At 44.6% G+C, this 18,166-nt stretch overlaps 1 protein-coding gene across 3 annotated transcripts in view; it reads left to right on the top strand.

The window, feature by feature from the left end:
* The window catches only part of FLI1 (Fli-1 proto-oncogene, ETS transcription factor), a 132,599-nt gene extending 120,475 nt beyond the window's left edge, over positions 1-12,124 (top strand). For all 3 annotated transcript variants that reach the window (XM_061406415.1, XM_061406416.1, XM_061406417.1), the window contains exons 6-9: positions 4,301-4,366; positions 6,063-6,122; positions 8,840-8,887; positions 10,134-12,124. In XM_061406415.1, coding sequence (XP_061262399.1) covers positions 4,301-4,366; positions 6,063-6,122; positions 8,840-8,887; positions 10,134-10,663 — 704 coding nt within the window. In that variant the 3' untranslated portion in view covers positions 10,664-12,124. The remainder of the gene's footprint in view (positions 1-4,300; positions 4,367-6,062; positions 6,123-8,839; positions 8,888-10,133) is intronic.
* The last annotated feature ends 6,042 nt before the right edge of the window (positions 12,125-18,166 follow it).

The raw sequence follows: 18,166 nt of genomic DNA on the forward strand, positions 1-18,166 counted from the left end.
CGAAAACTCTGAGTCAGAGATCTTATCAGTGCAGAGTAAGTCACAAGTCAAGTCAAAACTTCAGATAACACACACCAATTCCTGGAACTCGGTGATTTGCTATTTCTCTTTGCATGAATTTGTCACTTTCTATTCCACTTTCTATTCCGTTCCTGTTAGGTTCACCTCTCGTCCCCCCGGTACCCACTGCATCCATCCACCACGAGCTACCTGCTCCACCACATCGTGTGTTCACGGTATTGCCACCTGCCAGGGGCCTCTCCGGAGCCTGGTAGGCTGCAGTCCATGGGGTCGCTGAGGGTCGGACACAACTGAGCTACTTCACTTTCAATTTTCACTTTCATGCATTGGAGAAGGAAATGGCAACCCACTCCAGTGTTCTTGCCTGGAGAATCCCTGCTGTCTATGGGGTCTCACAGAGTCGGACACGACTGAAGTGACTTAGCAGCAGTAGCAGGGGCCTCTCCTGGTTTCTGCAGCCTGTGACCCAGGGCCACTAAGCTTGTTGATCGGCTGTGGACACGGTCTTGAGCCTGACCTCATCCCCCCAACTGCAGACCCACAGGTGGTTGTCTCCCACCGACACATTCACATCTCACTGCTCATATCTGCCACGTGCCCACCTCTGATGCATGCTCTCTTCTCTCCAAAGAGGCCTCACTCAAGCCACCCGGCCCCACTTAGACTAGCTTCTCCCTCCTTCACCCCCAGGATCTCCAGCACTCCTTTGGCACATGACCTGTACAGCCTCACAGTCTTCTATTTGTTATCTTCTCCTATTTAAAGGCAAGGACAGGGTCATCTACAAATGACCCATTTGTGTCCCTTTTTATGGCTGAATAATATTCCATTGTGTATATGTCCTATGTCTTCTTTATCCTTTTCCTCTGTTGATGGACAACTTTGTTTCCATGTCCTGGATACTGTGAACAGTTCAGTGAACACTGCGGTGTGTCTTTTTGAATCATGTTTTTTTCATACAGAGTGAAGTCAGAAAGAGAAAAACAAATATTGTATATTAATGTATATATGTGGAATATGAAAAGATTGGTATAGATGATCTTATTTATTTACAAAGCAGAAATAGAGACACAGATATAGAGAACAAAAAAAGTATGGATATACAAGGGGGATGGAGGAGGGGTGGGATGAACTGAGAGATTGAAATTGACATATATACATTACTACATATAAAATGGTGCTTCCCAGGTGACTCAGTGGTAAAAGAACCTGCCTGCCAATGCATGGGGTGTAGGAGATGTGGGTTTGATCCCTGGGTAGGGAAGATCCCCTGGAGGAGGAAATGGCAACCCACTCCAGTATTCTTGCCTGGAAAATCCCATGGTGGGCTATAGTCCATATGGTCGCAAAGAGTCAGACACGACTAAGCACACAGCTGCTGTTGCATCGTTTCAGTTGTGTCCGACTCTGTGCGACCCCATAGACAGCAGCCCAGTAGGCTCCCCTGTCCCTGGGATTCTCCAGGCAAGAACACTGGAGTGGGTTGCCCTTTCCTTCTCCAACGCATGAAAGTGAAAAGTGAAAGTGAAGTCGCTCAGTCGTGCCTGACTCTTAGCGACCCCATGGACTGCAGCCTACCAGGCTCCTCCGTCTGTGGGATTTTCCAGGCAAGAGTACTGGAGTGGGGTGCCATTGCACACACATGTATAAAATAGATAACTAATGGGAACCTATTCTACAACTCAGGGAACTCTATTCAGTCCTCTGTGGTGATCTAATCAGAAAGGAAATATAAAAAAGAGGGGATATATGTATACACATGATTGATTCATTTTGTTGTACAGCGAAATTAACACAACATACTCCAATAAAAATTTTAGCTAACTAATTAATATAATAAAAATAATAAAGGCAAGAATAGTGGACTTGTTTCATATTCTTTCACTTGCACCCTATAGCCAAATACACAATCCACTGCAGAAATCAGTCCCAGACAAATGCCTGGAGGCCTAACCAGCACCCCAACCCCAAAGAAGAAGTTTGGAAGAACCTGGCCTTTCCTCAAAGGTCCCCCACCCCAGCCTTGTACACACTGTTGCCCCCTGCCAGACAGTCCAGAAAATACCCATGAGAACCTTCAACCACATACCCCAGCTTGTAAACAAGTTAGGTTCTTTGTTTGTTTCTGTTCTGCTTTGTTTTTAAGCAAGCACAGGAATCTATTTGCAGAAGGAATTGTGAAAAAAAGAGTCAAAAATAAAAACAGACAACTCAAATGAGCCAGGTCTGTCTCTTTTGCCCCCTTCCCTCCCCTTCTTCCCATCTCCATCCCCTCACTTTCTGTTTTGCTTTTCATGGCAATTGCTGAAGATTGTAATTTCCAAAACTAGGAGGAATGAGCATCTGCACGTGGATTTTTCCACCAAAAATCTGGTCCTGTAGTTTGGTTCTTCTTAGCCAGAAACAATCAGAACAGGCCATGGGACCAACCAGCCCATCTTCACAGTTCTTATTCTAATTTGTTTGTGAGGCTCAGAAGGGGTGGAGGGGGATGGTTTGCGTTTCACCCCGTCTGACAGTCGTTTGATGAGGTTTGCACTCCATTTGTCCGGATGGTTTTTATGGTTTCTTTGTTGTCCATGGAAAGACTTTGAAAGTCATAATTCTATATCCTTAAGCTCTTCTGCTATTCCTGCTCCGTGTCTCCACGGGACTCACAGCGTGAGAAAGGAAAAGATGTTTCCAGCCAGTCGGTTAAGCAGTTTCTGCACAAGGTTAGGGAGGTGTGTGGATTCTTTCAAGAAAAGGGTTGGGATCATGAATGTTCAGGTTCAATGGAGTGTCCACCAAGGTGATTTGGAAGCCTCTCTGCAGTCCAGGTGGGAAGCGTCTCTCCAGCCCCTTGTTTTTGGTCCAGCCACACCTCTGCCCCTTTTCCTTTGGCTGTGGTCATCACCCAGCTCCCCACTATCAACAGAAAAGCTGAGGGGCCAGTGAGAGTCCAGAATGTGCCCAAACACGTGCTGGAATGAGAGGCTGAAATCACTGCTGGGGCCTCAAGGCACTGCTATGAGAGTTTGTCCATGAGCCTTTAATCTAGACATGACCATCTCCGCAGAGCTGCTTAAAGGGTTTTGCAACACGGGCTTTGGACACTTTTTTTCTTTCTAAACCTAGATTATGTTTGTAGAATGCCTTATAAGATGCTTCACACGTGTTATCTCATTTGATCATTACCTGTCTTCATCCCTTGGGGCTGCTATAACAAAGAATGATAAGCTGGGAGGCTTATACACAACACTAACTTCCGACAGTTCTGGAGATTGAAAGTCTGAGGTCATGTGCCAGCATGGTCAGGTGTTGGAGGCCCTCCCGTCTGGATTGCAGATGGCTGCCTTCTTCTTGTGCCCTCATATAGCAGGAGGCACACAGGCAAGCTACCTCTGTGACCTCTTCTTATAAGAGCACTAACCCTCTTCTTACGGGCCCCGCGGTTAAGACTTAATTACCTCCCAAACTCCACCTCCTATTACAATCACATTGGGGATTAGACATCTGCATATGAGTTTGAGGAGGACACAGATATGCAGTTGATAACATTTGCACACCCTTTAAGGTAGATTAAATCGTGTAAAATCTTATTTCCATATTTTTTTTAAAAAGTGTTTGGTAGTGCTGTGTCTTTGTTGGAATACATGGGATCTTCAGTCTTCACTGTGGCATGCAGGGTTACTTTCAGATTCAGCATACATGATCTTTTTGTTGTTTTTTTTTTCAGTTGCAGCATGTGAATTCTTAGCTGTAGCATGTGGGATCTAGTTCCTTGACCAGGGACTGAACCCAGGCCCTCTGCATTGGGAACACAAAGTCTTACCCACTGGACCACCAGAGAAGACTCTTAGTTACATATTTTGAAAAGCTGAGGCCCAAGGATGTCTGGATTCATCCAAGGTCTCACAACAAATGATGGAAGGATAGAACCTGAACCAACCCTGTGACTTCAAATTCAGGGTTCTTTCCACCCCTTTGACTCCCAATCAGTGTGGCAGTGTTACTTCCGTCCATCCCCATTTGCCCCAGGGAAATGCACTTCTGGAATTTAGTGATGCTTGAGGTTATTGCTAAGTTAAATTTAATTTTTCTGGATCACTAAAAGATAATCTTCAGGCAACCTTTCTGAAGAGCAGAAGATGCTTTCGTTGTTGTTCAGTCACTCAGTTGTGTCCGACTCTGCCACTCCATGGGCTGTAGCATGCCAGGCTCTCCTGTCCACCATCTCCTGGCATTTGCTCAAATCCACATCTATTGAGGCTGATGTATCTCTGTTTTTTTCCACTAGACCCTTCCTATGACTCAGTCAGGAGAGGAGGTTGGGGCAGTAACATGAATTCTGGCCTCAACAAAAGTAAGTAAACGTCACTCTGTTCTTTGGGAGGAAAACGTTTTTCTGGGGTGGGGCGGAGAACAGGGTCATAAGCGAAAGGAAGAGAAGAGTGAGCATTTTCTTTTTCTGCTTTTTGAATGGACATCAAAATTAATTACCAATGTAGAACTTGTCAGTGATACCTAGTCCCAGAAAGATAATGGAATTTTCACTCAGACCTTTGAGTTTTGTTTCACTGCATTTGGCTTTAGAATGTTTGAAGTTGTCAAGTTTCTTAGGACAAGTTTCTGTATGAATGAAAAATCCCTGGATTTGGATTCTGCCATTTAAGTTTCAATAATGACCCTCCATGACTTCACCTGCTTCCCTAATTGTCAGGATAGAATCCTCCCAACATCTCTACCTCATTTCGTGGAACGTTGAAGTGGGGTGGTAACCGGATGAGGAGATGCTAGTGATATGACATCAGTTTGTGTTGAAATCTGACCCAGAATCTCCTGTGAAGAGTGCAGGGGAAAGAATGATTCATAAAGTCCTGACCCAGAACGTGTCAATCTTGCTGTCTCTAGGAGGTAAAATATCAAGCACAGAAATGGATGGTGAAGGGAATTCTTTCAAGAAAGAAGTTAGGACTGAAAATTAATGCCCAAGCAATAGCCACAAGCCCTTTTAATAATATGTATTATCTGTTTACTCTGCCTCCAGCCCTGGGCAGTGTGGGTTTCACATGGTGAACCCGCATGCACCAGTCTCTCCAGGAGGGGAGAGGAGTCAAGCACACGCGTGCGCGCATACACACACACACACACACACACCTTTCTCTCCGGGTGGCATCAGGAACACCTTAGGGACCTGGAGTCATAAGAGTTGGTTCTAGAAAGAGGCAGGATTTGGACCCAGAGAGATGGGAAAGATGCCTTCCCAGGAGAGGCGGGTTCAGGCAAAGACATCAAGGTCAACATGTCTGAGAGTCAGGGAGGACTTGGGTTCCTGGAGTTTAGGGTGCACGAAGGAAAAGAAAAGTCTGGAAGGGTGAGGAAGGGGTTCAAAGATGCTCGGACCATAGACCTCAGTGCTTTAGTCAACATCAAGTCACTGAGGTTTTTGGATGGTGGAGTGAAGTGGTTTATGGAGATTAAACTGGCTAAATAGCATTTGAAGGGTCAGTGAGAAGACAGAGGAGTGGTGAGGATGCCAGTCAGATGAAGCCAAAGACAGTGCAAGAAGCAACACAGCTCTAACGTGGATATGTGACATGATGGCAGGAGCAGGAAGGGTGTACTAAGAGATGCCACAAAGAGGGGAGCTCACAAGATGTGGAAACACAGGAGCAGGAGACTGGCGCTCAAATGCCACCTTCTCATTAAAGACCTTTCTCAGTTTTCTATTTAAAAATGAAATCCACAGCCCCAATACCATCAGACATGCTCCTTCTCCATATTTATTGCTGTTTATCATTGTCTGCTCCATTAAAATGTAAGCTCTGGCAGGAACCCCTTGCTCAGTGCTGGGTCCTTAGCATCGAGAACAGTGCCAGTACATAGATTCTGGATAAATATTTATAACATAAAATGAATAAATGAGTAGAGTGACCGAGTGAGGGAGTGAGTGAATGGGAAAGCACAGTTGTCCCGCTCGGTGGGGATGTGCTTGACGAGACGTTCCCTCCCCTTCGTGGAGAATGGCTCCACTTACCATATTTCTCTTCTTGCCGCAGGTCCCCCCCTTGCTGGAGCACAAACGATGAGTAAGAATACTGAGCAGCGGCCCCAACCAGGTACCTGTCCATGATGTTCGAACCCTCCTTTGTTTCCTGTGTGGCCACTGGTGCCACGTGGTCAGCAGAGGAGGATTTAGACAGTATCTTGTGTTTGTCAGCACTGTTCTTCATAGAGTCCTGTATTTGACACTGTGCTAGATCTGTCCATGGCGCACCCAGCCCTGGAATGTGGAGAGACTCATGACATATCAGAGGTGAAAGGAACCTCAAGATTAACATGTTTCATGTTGTAAAATAAAGAAACCGAGATCTCAAGAGGTGAAGTGATTTGCCAGAAGCCACACAGGTGGATTTGGGGAATATGAGAGCTATCATCCCAGACTCCCAAGTTGTTTCACCTTCTTCCATCCCTGTAATGAATCTCCTTAACAGTTAAGGCAGAGCAACTTTGAAAACCATGGAATTGGAGACTCTTCGTATGGCAAGGGAACCTAGAGACATCTAGGTCTACAACATCCTCCTGTAACATCTCAGGACGTCTACAACATCCTGTAACATCTCAGTCTTGTGACTGCATCATCTCCACTTGAATACTTACAGCTATGGGAGCTCAATACCTAACCAGGCTCAGTTCCACCATTTGAGCCAAAGTCCCCCCAATGCTGTATCTTCCATTCAAGCTTCCCAGTTTGCCCCGTGGAAAGGTCTTCTTGTTCTCTGTGAAGGTTCTTCATGAATCTGAAGACTGCCATGTGTACCCTCCCAAGCCCAGCTCAGTCTCTCTTGGGACACAGCTTAGAGTAAGCTCTGAACATGCTGTTGCTTTGGGTGAACATACTTGGTTTTCCATTTCCATTGAAGATAAGCGTAGAAAGTTGACCTGCATTTCTTCAGGAAAGCTGAGAACTTGCTGACTGTGAAACACAAGTCAGAGAGGATTTGACATGGAGGATTTAAAAAGTCCCCAACAACAAAATTAGACATTGTTGTTCAGTTGCTCAGTCCTGTCTGACTTTTGTGACCCCATGGACTGCAGCTCGCCAGGCTTCCCTGTCCTTCACTGTCTCTGGGAGTTTGTTCAAACTCATGTCCATTGAGTCAGTGATGTTATCTAACCATCTCATCCTCTGTCACCCCCTTCTCCTCCTGTCCTCAGTCTTTCCCAGCATCAAGGTCTTTTCCAATGAGTCAGCTCTTCACATCAGGTGGCCAAATTACCTTCCCCCAAATATTTGTCACTGTATAGATAGAAAGGGGTAGATTGAGAGGTCTTAAGGACTCTTCAAGTTAATTTGTGGTTGTAAGCAAAAACCCCTGAATCATGTTGATTTTTTAAAATTATAATTATATAGAAATTGTAAAATTGTATCAAACATATGACATCATCACCAAGCTGTGATCCAGCTCTCTCCCATGATCTATCTCAGCTGAAAAGAAGAAGACAATCCTCACTATGTCAGTATTGCAAAGGTTTCTTTTATGGCTAAACTATCATGTAAGTTTTATGTAAACTGAGATATTAAGAATAATCATTTTAAGGACTGCTGTGGAAGCCCAGTAGTTAAGACTCCATGCTTCCACTGCAGGGGGCAGGGGTTTGATTCCTGGTCAGGGAACTGAGATCACACATGCCACATGGTAAGGCCAAAATAAGTAAATAAAGAGATGTTATTTTAAAAAAAGAAATTCAAATATATATATATATATATGTGTGTGTGTGTGTGGGTGTGTGTATATAAATATATAATCATTTTATGGCTAAAATACAAATTGTGGTTGGTTGGTGTCAACATTTCCAAGCTTAAAACCATAGAAGGTTGTACTGGAAGGGAACTGAAAAATCCAAGAGCCAAACCTATCATTTTGCAGAGGAGAAAAGCAATACCCAGAGATTGTCCACTGAGTTACTTAGCTGATAATTTAGTTGGGCTAGAACCCAGGCTACTTGATTTTCAGGCATGTGTCTTCTATGCTGCATCAGAAAAAGAGAGACATGTAATAGTAATAGTTAGAGCTATTAAAGGCCAGTCAGGGATTCCCAGGTGGTTCAGTGATAAAGAGTCCTCCTGCCAATGCAGGAGACACAGGAGACATGGATTCGATCCCTGGGTCAGGAATCCCCTGGAGAAGGAAATGTCAACCCACTTCAGCTTTCTTGCCTGGAGAGTCCCATGGACAGAATAGCCTGGCAGGCTACAGTCCATGCAATCACAGAGTCAGACACAACTGAGTGACTGAACAGCAACAAAGGAATTCCCTGGTGGTCCAGTGGTTAAGACTCAGCATTTCCACTGCAGGGCCATGGGTTCAATCCCTCGTCAGGGAACTAAGATCCCACAGGCTGCATGGCATGGTCAGGAATAAATAAATAAATTTTTACAAAGACTGTTGTAGGACCTTTACAAAGACACTGTTAGACTTTAAGCTCTTTTAATAAGCCATACTTCTTATTCATGTGACTGGATATCAGCTAGCTCCTTTCCAAATGTTTTTTATTATTCTATTGTAGGTATTATCTATAAATTGTAGACACTAAATATGAAAAAATGATACTATCACAATTACATGTTGTTTCTGTAATAATGGGGATATAGACCATAACTCTGATCATGATCTTTAAGGTTTACAAGTAAAAGCAGTGCAGTTTTCTGAAATCAGGCTTTCCTATGATCTCAAAATAAAAGTAGAAACCCTTAGGGGTATTCTTATTGTTAATGCTGTTGTTTTTATATTTTTCATAACAGTGAAGCAAATTTCCTTTCTTGTCTCCTTAGATCCATATCAGATCCTGGGCCCAACCAGCAGTCGCCTAGCCAATCCTGGTGAGTTTACTTTGGCCTGAGAGGTTGTGTTCCAGAATGTTCCATAGTTTTATGAGATCACTAAGGGAAGCTTCCCTGGCAGCTTAGATGTAAAGCGTCTGTCTACAATGCGGAAGACCCGGGTTCGATCCCTGGGTTGGGAAGATCCCCTGGAGAGGGAAATGGCAATCCACTCCAGGACTATTGCCTGGAAAATCCCATGGACAGAGGAGCCTGGTAGGCTACAGGCCATGGGGTCGCAAAGAGTCAGACACGACTGAGCGACTTCACTTCAAGGTGTCCTCAGTTCAGACACCTGACCAGGGAGGGACATGTATGCCTTTCCTTGAACTGTTTGACCCCTGTTTCTCTAGTGCACAAGGAGAGAACAGGGCTTGTCATTAGGCGGTGATGATATCCATAAGCTGAAGATGCCTCTGGACCACAAACATTTTAGCCCCATGTATGTGCACTGAGGTTGAGATAAGTTTCAGCAGGGAAAGATAGAGGGGGTAGGTGTGGGAAGGGCAAGGAACAAGCTCTCGGTGAATACATATTCTAAAGCTGTCTCAGTATTCACTTTAGGTGGTATTGCAGCGTTACTTGGCTTCCTAGGTAAGAGGTTGCAGATAAAATAAACTCAACAGTGTATTTTAAGGGTTTGTGATTCAGGTAACTCAAGCGAGTTCTGAACCAAGCGCACCTCCTGTGTGAGTTAATAGGCCCTTTGGAATTTCGAGGCCAGCACCGTCCCACCAGGGAAGTCCCACTGCTCCTGTCTCCAGGCCGTTTCTGCTCAGAGGGTGAGAAAGCCACCAGCTCGCTCTCCTCTTTTTTTTTTTTTTTCTTTGTGCCCATGTTCTCTGTGGAACTTAGAGCAGAGAGCCAAGCACAAAAGCTAAGGAGCAGTTCAGGTTGCTTCAGCCTAAAGTGCTGTCACATGTTCCCCTGGGACTCTGAGGGAGGCCAGCACTGAATAAGGAGTAGACAGTGGTTCAGGCCTTTACAGAAGAAGAGAGGCAAGCATCTTCCCCCAAAGGGATGGGGCGTGCCTCGCCCCAAGCCACACAGCTGGCTCTGGGTGAATTTCACCAGGCTGGGGGCAGCTTATATAAAGATCTAACCTTGATGATTATGCCAGTCTGGTTGAGAAGTGGATTCTGACTGTAGAAGGAGATCCTGGGGTTCCTGTCTGGGGTGAGTGGACCCTTGCACTTAGGATCAGGTTCTGATTTCTCAGGCGGAGCCTGTTTTCTGTCTCCCGCAGGGAGCGGGCAGATCCAGCTGTGGCAGTTCCTCCTGGAGTTGCTCTCGGACAGTGCCAACGCCAGCTGCATCACCTGGGAGGGGACCAACGGAGAGTTCAAAATGACGGACCCCGATGAGGTGGCCCGGCGCTGGGGGGAGCGCAAGAGCAAGCCCAACATGAATTACGACAAGCTGAGCCGGGCCCTCCGATACTACTACGATAAAAACATTATGACCAAAGTGCACGGCAAGAGGTATGCCTACAAATTTGACTTCCACGGCATCGCCCAGGCTCTGCAGCCGCATCCCACCGAGTCGTCCATGTACAAGTACCCTTCCGACATCTCCTACGTGCCTTCCTACCACACCCACCAACAGAAGGTGAACTTTGTCCCTCCCCACCCGTCCTCCATGCCCGTCACGTCCTCCAGCTTCTTCGGAGCGGCGTCACAATACTGGACCTCCCCCACGGGGGGCATCTACCCCAACCCCAACGTCCCTCGCCATCCCAACACCCACGTGCCCTCACACTTAGGCAGCTACTACTAGATGCTTCCTCATCGGTGGCCTTCTCGCTGAAGCCCCCTCCCTTACACCTCCCTTTGGACTTACGTGGCCTTGGAGAGAAAACAAAACTGGATGCTCTTTCTTGTTGGATAGAACTTTTGTACCTGTTCTTTAAAAACAACTCTTCTTTTTTTTTTTTTTTTTAACATTGGTAACTCCTGCTTTTCTCTACCTTGAACAAAGAGGTGGATAATTCCATGGGCCAGTATGCCAGTTTGGAGTCCCAATCTCCTGTCAACCTATGAGTTGAATATTTAGATTACTGGAATGGTTGTGTCATGGTTCTGGGAAAGAAACTGTATGTAGATTTATATTTTTAGGACCAAAAACAGTTTCTTACAGACACACGGGTCTCATCTTGAACCTTGAAGGGTTCAGTAGGATAAAGAGTCATGGACTTAACCAGTTATGCTCTGGTTTGAGGCTTAGTGAACTAGAGGCAGGAAGCTTATCATCTTATCTTAGGAAGACCTAACTCAGTGGAGGGCAACTGGAACATTGGTTGTAAGGCCAGTGAAGTTTTCACCCAACTGGAATTTAACAGAAAGAAACAAGTGTGTATTTAAGAAGCCACGGGCATTGCAGAATCCCTTTCAGTGGGCAGTAAATATGCGCTAGGCTGACCATTCTGTCTAGAAGTAGTCAAAATATGAACTAAGAGATGTTAATGCAAATACAGACATTCCTGAAAAGCCAGAGAAGTAAATAACTGAAAAAAAGAAATAATGACCATGGGTCCCAGTACTTTGAAAAGTCCTAGGGATTTCTAAACACAAACAGATTCGCAAGTGCTGTGCGCTTGTCAGACGATCAGTCCCGGGTCCACCAACCACAAGGCAACTTACTGTATAAATTATGCAGAGTTATTTTCCTATATCTCACAGTGTTAAAAGTAAATAATTAAAAAGTGAAAAAGAGTAAAGAAACGAGTTGACCTCGGTCACAGATACAGTGTTCCTATCAAATCAGTCGTTATTTTTTTAAAATGTAATTTGTACATCTTTTTGTCAATCTGTACATTTGGGCTGCTTGTACGTTTTTATAGCTGGTTTTTAAAAAAGCATAATGTGACTTGTTGCAGAAAAGAGAACAGGGCTTTGAAGTCACTGACTTACCCGAAAGAGAATCACTGTAATTATTTAACAAATGAGCAGAAGCGAGTCAAGGCATCCCCTTTAAACCGTTAACTGCTTTGGAGATGTTTGTAAATAACTGAACTGCAATCATAACAACTTGGAAAACAGCAACCAAACTTTCCCTTGTGGATACGAGGGATTTTCTGCCTTATATATACAATATATTTTTTAGATATTAAAATATATATAATTTTGCAGGTAATCATTGACTCTTTTAAACTATATTAAGTGTTAAGTTGACAACTGTCCGTGAAGACTATGGTGTAAAATAATTTGACTAAATAAATTGTGCCTTCTTCTCTCAGAACTGAAGAGAACGTTTTCTTATTTACAACCAACCTTCTGTCCCCTGTCCCCCGCCCCAGGTCCAAGGGTTTTCCCAGGGAAAGTTTCCTACTGACCTCTAATGGCACCGTGAAAACTTTTTCACATGTACATATAGCAGAAAGTATAGAATTATGTGGGTTTTAGTGTTGTTTGTATTAGCTCTCTCCAGAGAAACAGAACCAATGGGGATATATATACGGAACTTTATTACGAGGACTTGACTCATGCAATTGTGAGGGCTGAAGAATTCACCCGGTCTGAAGCTGGTCACTAGGGAAGCCATGTGTAGCATATGCTCGGTTGCTTCAGTCGTGTCTGACTCTCTGCGACACTGTGGACTATAGCCCACCAGGCTCCTCTCATCAAAGGATTCTCCAGGCAAGAATGCTGGAGTGGTTTGCCATGCCCTCCTCCAGGGGATCTTTCCAATCCAGGAATTGAACTCATATCACCTGCACTGAAGCGAGATTCTTTACCCACTGCGCTGCCTGGGAAGCCCTCAAGGGAAACCAGTAGTGTGGGATTCAGGGGAATCAGGGAAACCGGCTGATGGTGTAGATCTCAGTTCAAGGGCAGGAGAAAAGTCCTGCTTGGGCAGGCAGGGAGGGAGCCCCGAGGGTGAATTCCTCCTTCCTCTGCTTTTTGCTCTATTCAGACCCTCCGTGATTAGAGGGGGCCCTCTGGCCTGCATCGGGGAGAGGAGTCCTCTTCAATGGGTCCACATATTCAGTGCTAATCTCATTCAGAAACACTCACACTTACATACCGGAAATACTGTTTAATCTTGGCCACAGTCAAACTGATACTTAAAATTAACCTTTACATTGTTGATGATGCTTGCAGAGATTTTTTAAAATATTATTTAAATCTTCCTCCAGCCGAAAAAGGTTTTAAAGGAGGGAGCCAAGGCCATGGATATGTGTCAAGGAACACATATCCATACAAGCAGATTCATCCAGGGTAGACCTCATACCTTGGACTTCACTCGTGCATCCTCCGAGCATCTCCAACCCAAGTGGCCATTCCCCCAGCAGAGAATCCTGCTGGAATCGATACTCCAGCAGAGAATAAGATGGTCCAGCCTCCTCTGGTCCTGTGCCAGGAGTTTATGGCTCATGCAGATTTTTAAGATCTTTTTTCTTCCCAGGGAAGAAATTTGCCTCAAGTCGTTTCACTGTGAGTTGGCTCATTTTCATTTCCTCTATTTCATAATGAAAATGAATGAGCCCTGGAAAGTCCTTGATGTTGTGAGAAAAAATTAGACTCACAGCCTTGGTCACCCAGTAGACTTCCTAGGGTGACACTGAGTACCTTCTAGACAACTTGTCTACTTAAACGAAAGGAAAGAAGGATTGAGGGCAGGAAGAGAAGGGGGTGACAGGATGAGATGGTTGGAAGGCATCATCGACTCAATGGACATGAATTTGAGCAAACTCCATAAGATAGAGAAGGACAGGGAAGCCTAGCGTGCTGCAGTCCATGGGGTCACAAAGAATTGGACACAACTAAGCAACTGCAACAACAAAACGAAAGGAGACATGTTCCAAATTTTAGTGTCTAAATTTCTGACACTTGATCTTAGCCAAAAGGCTAAGAAGTGATGTGTCTAAATTTTTTAATGTGTACCCTACCATTAAAAAATGTAAGTATTCTCATTATATATACATTAATTTATAAAGTATATATAAAGTGAAAGTCAATCAGTCGTGTCCGACTCTTTGCAGCTCCATCAACTATGCAGTCCATGGAATTCTCCAGGCCAGAATACTGGAGTGGGCAACCGTTCCCTTCTCCAGGAGATCTTCCCAACCCAGGGTTTGAACGCAGGTCTCCTGCATTGCAGGCAGATTCTTCACCAGCTGAGCCACAAGGGAAGCCCAAGAATACTGGAGTGAGTAGCCTATCCTTTCTCCAGCGGGATTTTCCCAACCTAGGAATCGAACCGGGGTCGCCTGCATTACAGGTGGATACTTAACCAGCTGAGTTACCGTTCTCATTATATGCACATTAATTTATAAAGCATATATAAAACTGTTATGTTGTTATTTAGCTTATAAAACAAACACAAAAATATAAACATTTTAGGAGTGATAGAAAAATAAATTGCAGATGAAATTCTAATTGTTTCTTCCTATTCTCATTGTACTGCATTTCTCCCACTGTCAATACTCAACAAGGATATTAGTCTTTAGAGGAATAAGTTTGTATGTATACTTCTATAGGGATTTCCTAGTGGACTTCTAAGAAAGCAGAAAATAAAAATTTAGTATAAGTGGCCTAAGCATAGAAAGAGAAACGATAAAGGCCAGGGATGTTTAAGAATAGTCTAGCTGGATTTTCTTGCAAATCTCTATCTCAGGCAAGCAGTTTTCTCACCAATTCTGAAATCTGCTAAGTATTCATTAGGGAAAATCAAGGCACACACTTCTGACTTCTGTGAGAAAGATGGGATGGTGAGGCATTGGAGGTCATCCTTTTAAGAGGTTTTCTTAATATGCCCTGGCTATTCAAGCACTGGCTAAGGTCCATCACCTTTACAAAGTCTTAGAATTTGATCTAATATTGCCCCTGGAGAAGGAAATGGCAACCCACTCCAGCGTTCTTGCCTGGAGAATCCCAAGGACGGAGGAGCCTGGTAGGCTGACGTCTACGGGGTCACACAGAGTGGGACACGACTGAAGCGACTTGGCAATTGCCCCTAGAATTCGTTTCCCAATCATTTATTCCACGCTTGGAAACCTGGTCCATTCATAACAGGACCAGGACACCATTTCCTTAGAAGCATTCGCATGGAGTGAGGGCTGGCACTTATTCCCTGCAGTGCTCAGATTTACGATTTACTAACTTACTACAAGGGAGCTGGCTGATTGGACACGAAAGACAAACAGGAACTTCACCATCCTGGCTACTAATCCAACCTTTCCCCTACTCAACCGTTCTGTACAGATGTCATGAAGTGCTTTGAGTCTTAGTCTAAGAGGCAGACTTAGAGAACGCTTGCGTAGACATGGCAGGGTTGGGGGAGATGAACTGGGAGAGTAACCTCGACACATACACACCACCATCTGTAAAATAGATGGCTAGTGAGAAGCTGCTGAACATCACAGAGAGCTCAGCACGGTGCTCTGGGTGACCAAAAGAGGTGGGAGGGATGGTGAGGCTCAAGAAGGAAGGGATATATGGGTACATATAGCTGATTTTCTTCATTGTACAGCAGAAATGAACACAACATTGGAAAACAGAAAAAAGAAAAGAAAGCAATTAAAAGGGGGCAAAAGCACATGCCAAGCAGAGAGGAGCATGGCAAGCCCGTGGGAAGTTCCGATGGAAACTGTCTTCCCCATAGTTTGAGAAGCTCTCAACAGCCCTTTCGAATAAGAAGTCATTTTGTGTGTGGGGGGGGTGGGGTGTCAAAAAATGTTGTTGACTCCCATGCAAGGGAAGCTATATTTTCAATATCTGTTGTTTTGCAACATTCTTAATGGTCAGTGACCACTAGAAATGTAATGACACCTAGTCCAAATGAAATCACTCAATCGTGTCCGACTCTTTGCGACCCCATGGACCCCACGGACTGGAGCCTACCACGCTCCTCCATCCATGGGATTTTCCAGGCAAGAGTACTGGAGTGGATTGCCATTTCCTTCTCCAGAGGATCTTCCCGACCCAGGGATCGAACCCGGGTCTCCTGCATTGTAGGCAGACACTTTACCATCTGAGCCACCAGGGAAGTTCAAAGACACCTAAGATGATTGCTATTTTATTAAACCAATGAAATCTACATGCTCCTGAGCCATCCATGTGTACAGTGTTCATTTAGTCCATGAGTAATGCATCAAGTGTGGACCCTCACACGGGTTGTTACTAGCTTAGACCAAATGAGGGCATGAGGTTTCAGAATGCCAGGGCAAAAAAAAAAAAAAAAATCTGACTGCCCTAAGCCAAGGAGCTGCCAGGCCAAGGCAACAGTGAGGGAGGAAATTAGAAACAAAACCAAACCAAACCATATGCAGTGCTTTCTGTAAGTGGTCTGTGGGCTTGGTTTCGCACTCTTACTTCCTCTAAAATCTATTATTAACAGCCATCATGTAAACAGGTCACCTTAGAAACTACTGAAAAGGTACCGCTTTGGGGAGCAACCCTTGGGCAAGGCTCCTCTGCTGCTGAGAACTGCTCCATGCCTGTCAGGGGATCTGCCTCCATCAGCAGCACTGATGAGGCTGTCAGCGGTGCTTAGTCTCTTTGGAAGGAGAGGGGAGATAATAAAGAACTGAAATAGGGGACAGGGGGAGGGATCCTGATCCATAAACAGAGGCTTCAACTCTTAGCCTCGAAGAACTCTGTGTTTTGCAAAAAGCACACTGGTCACTTCATCATACAGAAAAGCTATTGAAATCCAGTCTGCACTTCTTCACCCAGGGAGTCTGGCTGAAGGATTCTGAAAGTTCAGCTGATTTCAAGACTACACATCCCAAGCTCCCTTGGGGAGGACAGACACTTCTGAGAGGAAGTGGTTTAGCCAGTCAACCCTCTAGGGTTTCAGCCAATCGAGAAAGGGGCCAAGGGAAGCTTTTAAAAGGAATGTGGGCTCAGCTCACATGCCTGGGGTCTGCCTCCCTGTCTCACTCTTACTTGGCCTCCTGTCTAATTGGTTCAGTCTGTCTGAGCTGGTAAATTCCTAAGCACAGAGTCAATTTACACTTTGCTTACAAGCTCTAGGGGGAAGCTGAAAAAGTTTCCAGAGAGACCACTCACCTATCATTGCTCAACTAGCACTCTGGATTTTAACCGTTACCTTGTATGTTTTGTTAGTGGGAGGAGAGAGGCAATTTAGGCAGATGAGTGACCAGGGATGTAACTCCAGAGGCCCTGGGTTCAAATTCTGACCCTTCTACCTACCAGGCAACTTATCCCCACCTACGAATTGGGGAGCTAAGTAATACCTCCCACCAGAATTCCTGTGAGGTGTTAGACGATACACATGAAAAACCCTTTATAAAATACTGTACAAAATGTATGTGTGTGTGTGTGTGTGTGTATATATATATATATATATATATATATATATATATATACTTGCTAAGTTGCTCAATTGTGTCCAATTCTTTGTGACCCCATGGACTGTAGCCCACCAGTCTCCTTTGTCCATGGGATTCTCCAGGCAAGAATACTGGAGTGGGTTTGCCCTGCCCTCCTCCAAGGGATCGTCCTGACTCAGGGATTGAACCTATGTCCCTTATATCTTTTCCACTGACAGGCAGTTCTTTACCACCAGTGCCACCTGAGAAGCCCATAATCATATATATATATTATATTTTTATTAAATATTATTTTATATAAAAAGTAAAGTAGAGTAAGTACCCTACACCCAAATGAGTTCCATGCTGAGAGCGCATTGTCTAATTTTTTTCATAAGCACAAGAGAGTTAGCCTAGATACCCAACTAACACAATCAGCTATATAGCACCGTTTTTTCCACTTGGTTCTGGACATCCTGGACTTGAAATAAAGACTCTGTACTACCGTGCTCCATACAGTACTCTATAGTGAATACACAAAAGCACAACCACTTGTAAAGGATGCAGGCGTGTGAATCACCTTACGAGACTGGACATGCAAACGCACCTTCACATCTTTGAAAGTTCATAAGTTGAAGGTTCGGCTCTAGGGGACTTACTGTATATATATATAATATATATTATATACATACACACATATGTATACACTGTTTATGTACATAGATACATAGACACTGTTATCTGTTAGTATTTGTTAAGTTTTTCCAAGAACTGTTATTCAGTCCTTGGTAATCAGTAAGCACTCTGTTTAGGAGGGAGTTCTATACAGTATGGATTTTGTTTTACAGTCAGAAAGGCATTGTCCAAATGCGTGAAAAGTGGGAGTAAACCGGGTTTTCTGGTCCCCAGTCCTCGTCGCGTCCCACGTGGGCTTCCCCCTTTCCCTGGTTCCGTGTACACCTATAGTCAGCCCACCAGGCTTCCAAGCGGCAGGACGCTGCAAA

The sequence above is a fragment of the Bos javanicus genome, chromosome 29 (genome assembly GCF_032452875.1).
Source record: "Bos javanicus breed banteng chromosome 29, ARS-OSU_banteng_1.0, whole genome shotgun sequence".
NCBI classification, from domain to species: domain Eukaryota; kingdom Metazoa; phylum Chordata; class Mammalia; order Artiodactyla; family Bovidae; genus Bos; species Bos javanicus.